This window comes from Cornus florida, unplaced genomic scaffold (assembly GCF_030987335.1).
Source record: "Cornus florida cultivar Cherokee Brave unplaced genomic scaffold, ASM3098733v1 CherokeeBrave_3.0.0_Hap2_Chr03, whole genome shotgun sequence".
Taxonomy (NCBI): domain Eukaryota; kingdom Viridiplantae; phylum Streptophyta; class Magnoliopsida; order Cornales; family Cornaceae; genus Cornus; species Cornus florida.
Genome location: NW_026775573.1, coordinates 64,121,417 through 64,135,762, shown reverse-complemented (window position 1 = coordinate 64,135,762; position 14,346 = coordinate 64,121,417). Strand labels below are relative to the sequence as shown.

The window sequence follows — 14,346 nt, the reverse complement described above, 5'->3', positions numbered from 1 at the left end:
GGTGGATGCCCATTAAGAGGGTGATACTCACATAGATTATCCATATGCCCTAGATCTTAGAATTAGTTTTCCATTAAGTGTGGGATAATCAAGAATGGGAATAATTCTCCTAGAACTACCTCCTAACGCTGAATGGATGATTCAAGATTAGACCACAACAACTTCACAACAAACCACAATAACAATCAACAACAATTCCCCACCTCCACATACGATGTTCCCATACTCTCATGTTATATCAATGCACAAAATTAAATTGCCTCCACATGGGTCGATGCTTTCTATCAAGAAAGTAATAGCCTCCTTTTAGGCTTATGCTTTGAAAAGAATTTTTTTTAAAAAAATGTGATAGCCTTGACAAGGGCTATCTCGCAAGCATGTAGAGAATTGAACAATTATAGTAAAAGAAATTCAAGGAAGCTAATGAAAGTCCGTAGCAACAACGTCACAATGGTGCCAAGATCCACTGCTTGCTCCTCTTCTTTTAAAGTACCTAATTGAACAAGAGGGATTTGTAAGAAAATAGTAATTTAAAGAAAACAATCAAATTAACCCTAATGCCTAATTCAATTCCAACTAAACCGTCAATCCCCAGCAATGGTGCCAAAATTATGATGCGACCCGAGCGTGTGCACAAAATAATGCACAACACTTTGGTTTTGGAAATGGTATCAAGCAGGCATCATAGTTTACATTTATAAATCGTTAGACACTTATACTATGTAGTATGAAGTGAGAAGGGATCATCCCAAGAGATTGAACACGTGTTGGAATTTAACTTGACTTTAAAGTTAATAAGATTGCACAAGAGAGAGAGAGAGAAAGAGAAAGTTGAGAGAAAAAGAGTTATGTGAAGTGATTAAATAAATTGCAATGCCAGTAAATTAAACTAAATTAAACTAAGGAATTAAAGAGATATGAAGAGAGTCTTAGGGTTAGGATTCACCACTAAGCCCATTCAATTAATCATTTGCTTTCAATTAATGGGGAAATCATTAATGTAATCATAGATGTGGTTACATTATCATCACAAATCACAATTGTAAGCATAGATTATCAACATCAAGAACGAATTGTCTACCTAATGACAACTTAACTAAAGTGTAGAACCTATTCAAGACTACGTCATAACCCACCATACACATTCACAAATGTATCCGATAAGAGCACACATCAATTAGGAAGATAATACTAATTGCAATTAGAAGTATGGGTTAACATAATCAAGCACAAATTGCTTACTTTACTACAATTAACTAATGACAAGTAAGCTAATTTGTAGAACAACCCATCAAGATTAAGCCAATTGTATCAAATAAGTATCATGCTATGGCCATCACTAAACATAGCTACAAGGAGTATCTAGTGTAGAATATAATTCTAAAGTAATCATACATAGACATGCAATTTACATATAGAATTAATGGAAGAATTAAGTTTAAATCATCTATTGAAGAATAAAATCCCTAATTAATCATACATAGACATATAATCAACTAGAGATTTCAATGAAAGAATTCATCAATACAATCCTTAATTTGTCAAATCAAGCATGTATATATAAAGAAATCACAAGGCCATACAATTAATTACAACATATTAATTCCCCAAGCCCTAAGTGAAGAACTAGCTCATGGAGGAAATGATCATGGTGTCAACAAGCTCCATCTCCATCTTTTGGCTCCTTCTTTTTCTTCCTTCCATTGTAGACAGAGAGTCTGTAAAACTTCTTGAAACCCTAACTTTTTCTTTCTTTTGCTTTTTCCAGAGAGAACGATCTATCTTACAGTCAAAAACTAAAAACTAAATAAAATAATCATAAAAACTCTCCCTACAATGGGTCTTTGTTTTTCCTTTAATACCCACATTATTAGAGCTCCATAGTTCACAAAATAAGCCCTAACAAGAAAATCCCGTAGCCAAATAAAAGCTAAATCCTGCAATGCTGCCAGGGGCTAGGGGATCGATCCCCCAACCGTGGGGATCGATCCCCAGTGGGTATTTTTTTGTACCTTTCTGCCAATAGTGGGGGATCGATCCCCCAGTGCTAGAAATCTCTTTTAAACCCTGTTTAACTCTATTTTGGCCCCGGGCTAATCGGTTTGCTTCTTGATTGTTGGGAACATCATCAAAGGCCCGAAAAAAGGTAGAATTGACCGCTTTTGAAGGATAAGCACACTATATGAACAATGGGCCGCGGCCTCTTTTTGCCATTTTCTAAATATTTTCTGATTGTCTTTGCTTGACTCCAAAAAGGTTTTAATGAACCGAAATTAATCCGTTTGAACCTTATTGACATGAAAATGACAAAAACATAAATTAGAACTAAAATATGCAAGTACGATAGATGCAATGACTTAAATACCCTAGCTTAGGTGCTGAAATATGCAACATTTAAGCACTTATCAAGAACTTTTTGCATTAAGAAGGAGAACCATTGATCTTTGCATTTACATAACATTGCATTGATATTTAGGCATTAAAATTTAACTATTTTTTGCTCGTGTTTATTTTCTTGATTAAGTTTCATGGGTAGTTGTGTTTGAGCTAATGTGCAGATTACAGGTTACTACACGTGTTGAAGCTTCATGAGGTTCAAGAAAATTTCTGTGGTTTTATTTTCTTTAACAATCATTATAATTTACTTTCTGCTTGGGTAGATTGCTGAATTGTTTTTAGGATTTTGTCACGAAATTGCCAAAGGGGGAGATTGTGAGATACATATTTTATAATTGGCTAATTTTGTTGTCAAAACAAGTCCGATTAAGTTGTAATTTTACGGTTCTAAAATTCAAGTTTGAAGACCGGATGCGGATTTGAAGAAGTTCAAGTGTTCATGGTTTTTTATACTCTGAGATGATGAGAACAATACTTTAGGAAGGTATGTGAGTGAGTAATGAAACTTCAGGGAGTTTAGAAGGTTGAAGGAAATAGAGATTTCACTTCTGTCCATTGGGAACCGGTAGGAGAATCCTTGAACCGGTAACAAACCTTGGTTCACAGCAGAATTCTTCACTGCTTCTTGAACCGGTACCACATTTGGGAACCGATAGCCAAAGTGCGTCGAAAAGGCTTCTGACATTCTTAAACCGGTACAAAGATTTGGGAATCGGTATTAGAAGTCCTGACAACATTAGAACTTTCAGTTTCTTTTTGATCCCAACTTCTTTCCAAGCCCTATGCACAAATTTTTTTATATTTTCAGAGGGATTAGGACATTCTAAACTCTATATAAGCCTTGATAATCATCAAGGTTTATTCATGACTTTAAAGAACATTAATTCTGTATTTTGAAAAAGCCTTTTAGAGAGAGAAAATTCAGAAAATCAAATATGATTATTCTGAATTTATTCATGAGTGATTTAGTGGTGTTGTTCTCTATCTCATCAGAATCTGAGCTATATTGAAAATTTAGAGATTCCGAATGAAGAGCAGGATTTAATTCTTCTACATCGAGTTCAGATCTTGAAGAATAGAAGTAAAAACGATCACACTTTGAAAGGGTTGGAGCATTCGAGGAGTGCTGTCTGATCTACCTGCTACTCTTCTACAAAGATCAAGCATAAGCCTGAGGTTAATTTGCTGTTGGACGGGGAGTCGCGAAGGCATAGGATCGTCAGCTATTGGTGTTTAGTAGAACGATAGGGTGTGAGCCAGAGTCAAAGTTCAGTGTACTTTGTTTCAAACATAGTGGATCGGTTTACTTTGGACCATATAGTCCATGAGGTTTTTCCTATGCAAATAGTTGACATATTTTATCAACTGGGGTTTCTTCGCTAAAAATCCTGGTGCAATCTCTCTAACTTTACTTTACAGTATTTATATTTATGATTATGGATGATTAATTGATCAGATAATTTAATCAATCATAAATTGAGCAAGTTGACTTAATAATCAGATCTAGGTCATTACAGGAGTTAATCACAATTAAATTCAACTAATAGCTTCCGCACCCTGCGTTAACACTGTTTTCATCGAAGATTACAAATTGAAGAACGTTTTGGTTCTTCCGGACAATAATCACTCTTCTCACAATAAAACGTCACCCACTAAACGAAGAAAAGCTCACTAGCCAAACGCTCTAAAAAAAAATCCCTAATAATTATTTGGTTTACATAAAGAAGAAAACCTACCCAAAGACAAATTTCAAATATTTCTCTTGAAGATTGTACACACAAAAATGATTTCTTCACACAAAAAACCAATATAACTTATTTTGACTCTACTTTCTTGATCATAATATCTTTCTGGGATCTTTGAAGGATCTCACCGGGATCTATATTTTTTGCTGCGTGTTATGCCTAATTTATAGGCTAAAGTTGCCGCCTTTGGATAGCTGACCTATTGCTGGTACAAAGCAATTCATTCCTTATCAATTACTTTCCGTGAAGTTTACTTATTACCTTATTAAACCCTTAACTTGCACATTAAGTCTTCCACACGACCAAACAATTAACCACCACAATTTTATCATTCAACCAATGAAATTCTGCTAAAATCCCAACAAAAATAAACATAGATAAATGAAAGCAGAAGAACTCAAAGGGATTCTCTTCATTGTTTGTCTGATTTGAGGGCAAAGATCTCGTTGAGTTCTTAATAATCATGATATTTTTTTGGTAGACATAGCCAAATGGAGCATATCTTTGGACCATCTTCTTTGGGTGGTTGATATTGAACTAGTAGAATTTGGTGCATTTGTATTATGTCGTCTGTATTGGTTTATATAGGGATCTCGAATAAGAGAATGCATCAATTCTTATTGAGAATGAACAGTTCTCGATCAACTAGATCACAGGAAAACAACAGAAGAGATGTATCATATTCAACCAATAAAAAAAGCATCGTATAGAATTCAAGTTTAGATACAAAATGATATCCATAAATACTTCAAAGAAACATATGTTAAGTATATTTCTCATCATGATTAACTTACACAGGATGGAAAATATTATAGAGGACAATAAAATTTTCTTATTGATTATGATTTCTTAAACCCCAAAAGTAGGAACATCTTTCAATGCTTACACACTATTATTCAAACAAGGACATGTAATATATGGAAAAAAACAAAACCTCAACCACCATATTTACTTTGATAATAGATATTAGACATCTGACGATGATGATACACTACTATCTTAATAAAAACTTGTTGAAGTTGAAACAGCATCCCAAGACCCAGTGAGGTCAGCTATTGCAAATTCAACCTCTTCAAAGTTTTGTTGAATAGTGGCGATGCTCTGTGGCATTCTAATCCCTTCCAACTCTATTGCAACTTCTTTCATTGTAGGCCTTTTTCTCCCATTCAAGTTCAAGCATCGTTTTGCAAGATTAGCGACTAGCATGATCTCTTCTTTCCCACCTTCTTTCACAACTCGAGCATCAAGAATATCAAATAGACGATTCTCCTTCATCGTCAATATGAAATATGCTGCTAAACTTCGCCATTCTTCAGATATGGCTGATGAGATCGCCTTTTGTCCTGTTAAGAGCTCAACAAGAACTACTCCAAAGCTATAAACATCACTTTTCTCGGTAAACTGGCTTGATCGGAAATACTCAGGATCCAAGTATCCAAAGGTCCCTTGTACTTTTGTGGTCAAGTGAGTTTGATCACCTACAATTGATCTTGAAGTCCCAAAGTCGGACACTTTTGCTCTGTATTTATCATCCAATAATATGTTTGTGGACTTGATGTCTCGATGATAAATGGGTACGGAAGCTGCTGAGTGTAGATAGGAAAGAGCTCCTGCAACTTCTATAGCAATCCGAACACGAATGTCCCAGGAAAGAGGGAAGTCTTCATTTTGGTCATGGATATACTGGAAAAGGGTTCCATTAGGGATGAATTCATAAACAAGCAAAGGTACTTCAGTCTCCAAACAACATCCATGTAGCTTGACTATATTTCTATGGATAATTTGTGATGAAATGACCACCTCATTAATAAATTGTTCAAGTCGGCTTTCATCCACCAGTTTGGACTTCTTAACCGCTACAATCGTACCATCTACTAACATGCCTTTGTAAACAGTACCTTGGCCTCCTTGCCCTAGTATTCGATTCTCATTAAAGTGGTCAGTGGCTTTTTCCAACTCCTTTGAAGAGAAGAGTTTGGTTTTCTCAACATTACCTTCACCTAAAGACAATTGTTGTTGTAATAACAGACCCCCATTTCGTTTAAAGAATTTTTCATGGAGCTTAATTTTCCTTCTTCTTTTCACTAGTTTAATTATCCACCATGTACCAAGTAGAAATAGTATTCCGAAACCTGTTCCAGTACCTGCAGAACTCAATAGGAAAGAATCACCTTTGCAGCCTAAAAAATTTATGCTTGAGTGAAAAATACTTGTATAGCTAATAGTCCAAATATTCAATTATAATGTTTTATTACAGTTATATAAAAACTCAAAGTTCAATGAGAATAAATGACAAGTTTTGTAAAGCATTTATAATCAAATAAAATTATTGTTCACCGTCTCACATATTTAATACTAATGCACACTACTTCTAGTACATAAAAGAACTACTTTGAATGCATAAGTGTACCGCTTTCAATACATATCGTAATTAACTATAGTGTAAATATATTTTTGTATATTGAACTTTGGAATTTTCATATACCTATAGTGTAAATGGAAATTTTTATAGCTTCCCTACACTCGTTTACTGTATAGCGTGTTCCTATCTATGGTAGTTCGTAGAGCTTAAAAAATCATGTTCACAGATTTAAAAATCTTGGGTGTGTGTCTGTTATTTTTTTTCTTCTTCTTCATTTTGGCTCAAATTAAATTTAGTTCTTTTTTATATGGGCTCAAACCGAATTGATCCCCGGGGCGTGGGGAGTTGTTTGTACCTGCGATAATGATCACATTTCTGTTGCCTTCCTTCAGTTTATAGCAATAGCTTCCATCGGGTCCAAAAGGTGAGTACCCAGGTGGACAATTGCACTTATAACTCCCTGGTATATTCTCACAGTTCATCTGACAACGATTGGTATCATCCCTCGCACATTCATCGATATCTGATATGCAGAATCAAACAAAGTAAGTTATTAACATGTTTGTCTACACGCCTGCACATGACTACATACAAAGTACTTGAGACATACACAGAAGAGTAACAACATAGTATAACTTGTGTACATATTGTTAAAATTAGGGTAAATTACACTATCTCCTATGGTTTATTTTGTCAAATTACACGCTAATAGAGCATCTAGAGTTTATTAGTTTGATCTATTTTGAAATTTGGTGTGTGCGCTCAACCGCCCCTCCATCAATTAACTGTTATAATAGTTAAAAATATTTATTGTACCTAAACTACCCTTATATTATGCAGAAAGACATTAATTACCTTACAATTCTATGTAATCTACATCAATGCATATATATATACACTCATATACTGGAGTAATATATGGACTTTAGCAAAAAAATTATAGTTTTTTTGCTAATTAAATTGAATTAATATATATATATATATATATATATATTATAATACATATATGTATATATAATCCACATACAAATTTATTATATTTAAATAAAATTAATATTAATCTATTTCTCCCTTCAACTTGTTCTATTTTCCCCACCCGCTCCTTTGCCAACTGTGCCGTCGGCTTCCTCTTCCTTTCCTAAACCCTAAAATCTAAATATTATTCCTTTCCTTTCCACCTTCATGATCACTAGCACCATCTCGTGAAGTGTGTCTGCTCCTGACTGCTAGCTGCATCTGAATTGTCTGTTGGTTCTCTCAAACTTCAGGAGAGGTTAATTGAGAGATTTGGAGGGATACTGTAATTTATCTTAGAATTTAATACAGACAAGCTGCTAGGGTGTTTGCTGCATAATGAACACAAGTATTGCATAACTAAACAGAAAATTTATTAATTGCTGTACTTTACCTTGGCATCCATGAAGGAAATACGGGTTTCCTTCATAACCGTGGTCACACAGGCATAGTTCAGTGTAAGTTTGATTGAAACAGTAAGCATTAGTGCCGCATAATGAACTGTCAGACACATTAGAATTGTCGGCATCCAATGTATGGCACATCCCATATACAGCGGCCCAACTCAGCACAGCAGGGACCACCTTCATTTCCCGCACGGCATAGGGGTCGGTCAGGTTAGTGAACCATTCTTGGTCCACCATAAAGGCATATTTGCACTCTTTATCATCATTGTTTGAATCTATGCTTCTGAAAGATGCATTGATAAAGTCTAGTGTAGGAGGGATTGTGGTTTGGCAGCAGTTGATGCCAAAGCATCTTTTATCTCCTGAAGTAAAATTGCAGTTGGACACGCACCCTATGGCCATTCCTTCCCAGTTGATCAAGGCGAGGTTGTCACAACCCATGGCCGTGAATCGGTTGTTTGTGTCTGAGAAGTAAAAAGGAGTATCGACCAAGTCCACAACTTGATTATTAACCCTGTTATCACAATTAGAAGTGATTACCGGGTTGTTGACACAAACAGTGCCTTCTGTTAACGAGATTTCAAGCACCTCAAGGTTCATGCTAGTGATGAATGGTTTGGGTGGGGTGAAAGATTTGTTGCAGATTATCTCAAACGAGTAAGAGTCATTCAAACAACAATTGGCTCCAATACCAAATGGGTATGGAATGCTAACATTTCCGCATCTGTCTGGACAACCAGGCTTTGCTAGTGATGCTTCAGCTAATGCTGATGATGCTTCTGTTAGTGTTGGCCACAACAATAGTGCGATTTGCAGCACCAATTGAATAATCATTCTCCTCTTTCTGTTTTTGGAAGAATGAAAGGAAAGAACGAAGAAGACCACTACTATCTATTAGTCATTGTCTCATTAGTTAATGCCATTTTCATTAAACGGTGGTTCCAAAGTTGTAGCCTACCATTAGTCAATGCCAAATACTTTTAAGAGACTTATTGTGTAAATTGTTAAACAAAGTTGTGTTGTGTTTAACGTTTGTACGACTTAGGTTGTATCGTGTTATTCATTCAATAAAGGGTTATATTAGTGTAACATAACCATTCCATACAGGAGCGAGATATTGTAATGTAGCAGGGGAATCTGCCGTTTCGGCTACCACAATAGTGTATTCCATCGCCCTCCTTTCCTGGAAGTTAGTCACTACCGTTTCGGCTACCACAATACTGTTATTTAATTCAAGGCTGTTGCTTGATAATCATATCTGTTTTAACATGAATCAATATAATACAATATATTTATTTCTTCTCATTGGTATCATACCCTTACTTCTCAAATGGAGGTCAAAGGTTCAAGTCTCCACGAAGGCATGTATGTGTGAATATCAACTATGAAATTTTTTTTTTCTTGTAGTAGAGTATTGAAGTTTTTTGCATTAGGTTGAGTGATTGATTCAACGAAAGTAATTAATTTGTTATTTTTATTTTTTATTTATTTATTTATTTTATTTTTTTGTTTTTTCTGAATGGGGTGTTTTTTTAAAAATATTCAAAATAGTACAATTACATTAGGAGACAAATCTCCAAAGCCAAGAAATAAATTCTAACTTCAGCAAACAACATATCTCAGAAAGAAAAATTGCAAACCAAATACAATTAATAAGTCTGCTAAACTAATATTGAGATATGTGTTAACATCCCAAATAATAGCTTGCACTGCATGTGAGCTCTGTTCTTGTATCCCTGTATGAAGCATAGCATTTCTACTAGACCATATCTTCCATAGAGTAACTGGAAAAATCCCATTCAAAATCTTAGATTTGAGAGACTTTGTCATAGTGTTTTGCAAAAACCAGTCCACAATGTGATTAAGACTTAAAAACTGAGGAACCTGTAGCTGCAACAAATCAAAAACCCCTCTCCAAATCTCAACAGCAAAACCACAATGATAGAACAAATGTTCATTAGAATGATCCCCAGCATAGCAATTATGACAGATAGAAGTAACTGGCAGTCCTCTTTTCTGCAAATTCACAAAAGACAGATTTTTGTTGTGTAGAATGATGACAACACACAAACTTATCCGAGACCTGCAATGTTTCCAACACAATCTAGCCCATGTGCACCTGTTTCCAGTAACTCTGCAACAATTCCATGCTGCTTTCAGTGAGAAATTCCCATGTTTCCACTTGATTTGATCACTTCCTGCATGAATATCAGTCTGCTGAATAGCAGTCTTCATGTTATCAGAGAAATCTGCAGGTAGATTCCAATTTCTTTGTGTAGAATCACAGATAAAAAAGTTTGTCTATCAAAATTTCTAAATCTATTAGCCCCAAACAGCTATAATAAAGATTGTCCTGTCAAGGGTCTGTCAACAACATGAACTGAGTGCCATCCCCAATCTAAAATTTCACATTGTCCAACAACATCTCTCGGAGCCCCAGATATTTCCAAACAACTGAATCAGTAACCTTTGGAATAACAAGCCAGAAATTAGTCTTGGTCAAATATACTGCCTTCAACCATTGCATCCATAATTTATCTTTTTGTTGAATAAAATCCCAGCACATGATTACCTTTGCTGCAAAATCAATATCTCTAATCTTTCTGACATTGAAACCACTCTCTTCAACAGGAAGAGTGACTTAACTCCACTTAAGCTGAGCCATCTTCTTGGTGTTTTGTTTACCACTCCATAAAAATTGCTTACATCTTTTCTCCAACAAATTTTTAACTTCCCAAGGAACCTTGAATCCAAAAAATCCAATGATATAAATAAGAGAACACAACTGATTTGATCAACTCCACCCTCCCAGCTAAGGATAAGTTAATTGTATTCCAATGACCCAACCTAGCATCCACTTTATCAAGCAGGATCCTATAGTCACCAGTTCTTAGAATGTTATTTGATAAAGGCAACCCAAGATGCTTGAAAGGAAACTGTTCAACCTGAAACTTCAAAATTCTAGATAATCTTCTTCTGCCTCTCACAGCTTTGGAGAAAATAATTGAGCTTTTTTCTTTATTCACTTGCAGCCCTGAAGAAGATCTGAACAGAGTCAAAATATCTGCAATAGCTTTGATTGAGGCCACTTCAGCTTTCACCACCATAACCAAATCATCTGCATAGAAGGCATGTGAAATCTTCAGGCCTATTTTAACCACTGCATTGCATCTCTTGATTCTTCCAACCTCAATATACTTATTTATAAGATTAAAAAATACTCTGTTACAAAGGTAAACAACAGAGGAGACAAAGGGCACCCTTGTCTAAGACCTTTTGAAGCTTGGAAAAAACCTGCAGGGACACCATTACAGAGCACAGAAAAATTTGCTGTAGTAATACGCCCCATTGTCCATGTGATCCACTTCTCACTGAAACCATGACTTTGAAGTGCCTTTTTAATAGCAATCTTTAAAGCCACTGAAGGATCTCCTTTCTTCCTACCAAACCCCTTGACAAGATCATTCACTAACAGGAAGTTATCATGAAGTCTCCTATTCTTGATGAATGCTGACTGTTCTGGTCCTATCAAATTAGGCAGCACAGAACTCAACCTGTAAGCAAGCAACTTAGAGATAATCTTATAAGTAATATTGCACAAGGTAATAGGTCTGTAATTTGCAATTTTGTCTCCATGATTACTCTTAGGGATAAGGGTAAGAAAGGTTGAATTAACTCCCTTTGGAAGATTTCCATTATTGAAAAAATGCAGGACCCCATTCACCACATCTTGGCCAACAATCTCCCAAAATTTCTGAAAGAACCTAGTAGGGAAACCATCAGGTCCAGGAGCCTTATCAGGTTTGAATTGCATCGTAACATTTTTTATTTCCTCAGTAGTGAAACATTGATCAATTGCACAACTGTCTTCCTGAGAAATCTGTTTTCTTGGATTAATAACTTCAGCATTCGTCGCCCCATTCTCATTATATAAATCAGTGTAAAAATTCACTAACCACTCTTTAATTGTGTTAGAATCTGAGGACAGTTCACCTGTAGTGTTTTTTAAAGCTGTAATTGCATTATTACTTCTTCTTTGCTTCACCACATTATGAAAAAAGGCAGTACACTTATCCCCCTCTTTGAGCCACTGAACTCTGGACTTCTGTGCCCACATTATCTCTTCCAAGTCCAAAGAATTTTGATACTTACAACTAGCCTCTTTCTCCTGCTGTATCAACTCAAAATTAACTGGATCATTCAACATCAGCATTTGAACTTTATGTAATTCCTCCCTAGCTGCAAACACTTGCTCTGCCATAATCCCCTTCCTTTTATTCCATTCTTTGATAGCAATCTTAACTTCTCCAAGTTTTTTCTGTAATACATGTAAAGGTTTCCAGAAACAACCGTATTCCAAGTTGTAGACACAACCATCTTCACATCTTCTTAGAGACACCAAATTTTTAAGAATTTAAAAGGCTTAGGCCCTGCTGAGATTCCAAAATTCAAAGAGACAGCCAAACCATAATGATCAGAGAGAGAAGTTGGAGTTAAACTCACTTTTGCATCAGTAAACTTGTGCAACTAACTAAAATTAATCAGAACCCTATCAAGTTTAGCATTAATCATAGTTTGAATTTTTTGTTTGTTATACCAAGACCATTCTCCATTGTTTATAGGCATTTCTTCCATACAGATGTCAAATATAACCCCATTATATTCTTCAAGTAATTTCTGAGATACTCTCTTACCACCCTTCTTCTCATGATTAGCCATAACCATGTTCCAGTCACCTGAGGCAATCCAAGGCCCTGCAATCGTAGTTTCATGAGCCCTGAGAGAACTCCATAGCTCCATTCTATCTGCTGCCTTATTAGCAGCATACACAGCAGAAACATACACAATAGTACCAGACATAATATGTTTAACGTGCAACAACATGATTTGAGAATCTTCCTTCAGCAAAACCACATTAAACAAGACAGGATTCCATCCAAACCAAATTTTCCCCAACTTATTTGAACTATAATTAGCCAACCAAGACCAACCTGGACAAATTTTCTTCTGAATTCTACAAGCCCTCTCCTCATTGACCCTAATTTCAACAAGAATAGTTAAAGCAAAATTATTTTCCCTTATCCATTTCTTAACTTCCTTTTGCATTGGAGACCTATTAAGGCCTCTAACATTCTAGGTACCTAACATTGAGAGGAAGGATGCAGTATCTGACATAGGTATCTGAGGTTTCTTTCTTTGTTTAGATAGCTTTCCTTCATCTTTACCCTCCAATTTCATTGAATTAATCCTCTTGATACCAGCATGATCCTCCACCTCTTGCCCACCTTCTGTTTGCTCTGATAATTGGAGTTATCTCTTGATACACTTCTAAAGAAAAGTTATCCTCTTGAGAGTTAACTACTTCATCCGTCAATTCATTTGTATTGTTAACTTCCACAAGTTGAAAATTATCCTTCTGCTTCTGAACACCCTCCTTAGAATCCACCTTACTTATGTCACTTTGTGGTACCTCCACAAAATCCACATTATCAAAATTACTTTAACCCTTGTCGTCTTCAGTATTCTCTAGCACCACAAATGCATTTGAAGTAACATCAGCGTTGGAATAACCTGCATTACTCTCTCTGTAATTTTATCAACCACTTGGTCTTCACCTTCCACCTCAATCATCTTGCCCTTTTATCTGACCACCCATCTTTCCATCTTCTTCTTAGGTTTAATCTGTCTTGTCTGCAACAACTTCTGAGGGCATTGAGCTTCAGTGTGATCTAGTCTCTTACATACAGCGCACAATGTGGGCTTCCATTCATATTCCAAATCAATGGTACAATCACATCCATGGATATCCACTGTCAATGAATTCGGTAGCAGCTCCTGGACATCCACTTCAACCATCACTCTCACAAATAATCCTTTATCTTTGTGAGTTCATTACGACAAGGAATAGGCAAATCGTAAATCCGTAGCCAAACTGGTACTGTCTCCATCACTTCCTTAACCAGATTCACATTCTTATCCCATTTCTTCAGAATAATTGGGCGTCCCTCAAAAGTATGGATTCTGGATAAAACAGTTTGAATATCACTCTCGTTCTTGAACCTCACCATAAAGAAGCCGTCCTTCAAATAGACCAGAGTAAAATCCTTGGACCAATATTTTGCAACAAAAGCTTTGAAGTATGGGTAGTAAGGTTTTTTTCCCATTACATAACCCACCACCGAGGTCTTCCAAAACGCAACTTCTTCTGCAACATCTTCTTCAGTTATAGAAACTTTCACCCCTCGACATTCTTTATGAAATTTCAGATTTTTGAATGACGAAGTTGTGGTATTATCAAAGAAACTACTAAACATAGGTCATGTAGGTGGCGTGATCCGGCTTGAATCACTTGCCGGCGTCGGGAGGGTGGAGGTTTGGCCCTCCTCCATGGTGGCCGTACCCCCCTTCACGTGAAAAAAAC

General features: G+C 36.0%; 3 protein-coding genes across 3 annotated transcripts; all 3 read right to left on the bottom strand.

Moving 5' to 3' along the window:
• Nucleotides 1-5,141: 5,141 nt before the first annotated feature.
• On the bottom strand, nt 5,142-8,759 carry LOC132301689 (wall-associated receptor kinase-like 1). Its single transcript, XM_059798926.1, has 3 exons — nt 7,913-8,759; nt 6,860-7,027; nt 5,142-6,286 (listed from the first exon to the last, which is right to left on the bottom strand). The coding sequence occupies exons 1-3, from the start codon at nt 8,757-8,759 to the stop codon at nt 5,142-5,144; spliced, it is 2,160 nt and encodes a 719-aa protein (XP_059654909.1).
• Nucleotides 8,760-9,527: 768 nt separating this feature from the next.
• On the bottom strand, nt 9,528-10,160 carry LOC132301688 (uncharacterized). Its single transcript, XM_059798925.1, has one exon. The coding sequence runs from the start codon at nt 10,158-10,160 to the stop codon at nt 9,528-9,530; it is 633 nt and encodes a 210-aa protein (XP_059654908.1).
• A 101-nt stretch (nt 10,161-10,261) lies between these two features.
• LOC132301687 (uncharacterized) lies at nt 10,262-13,781 on the bottom strand. The gene is made up of 7 exons (XM_059798924.1): nt 13,575-13,781; nt 13,184-13,395; nt 12,474-12,963; nt 11,220-12,243; nt 10,773-11,043; nt 10,498-10,668; nt 10,262-10,379 (listed from the first exon to the last, which is right to left on the bottom strand). Exons 1-7 carry the CDS (start codon nt 13,779-13,781, stop codon nt 10,262-10,264), a joined length of 2,493 nt encoding a protein of 830 aa, XP_059654907.1.
• Between the last annotated feature and the right edge of the window lie 565 nt (nt 13,782-14,346).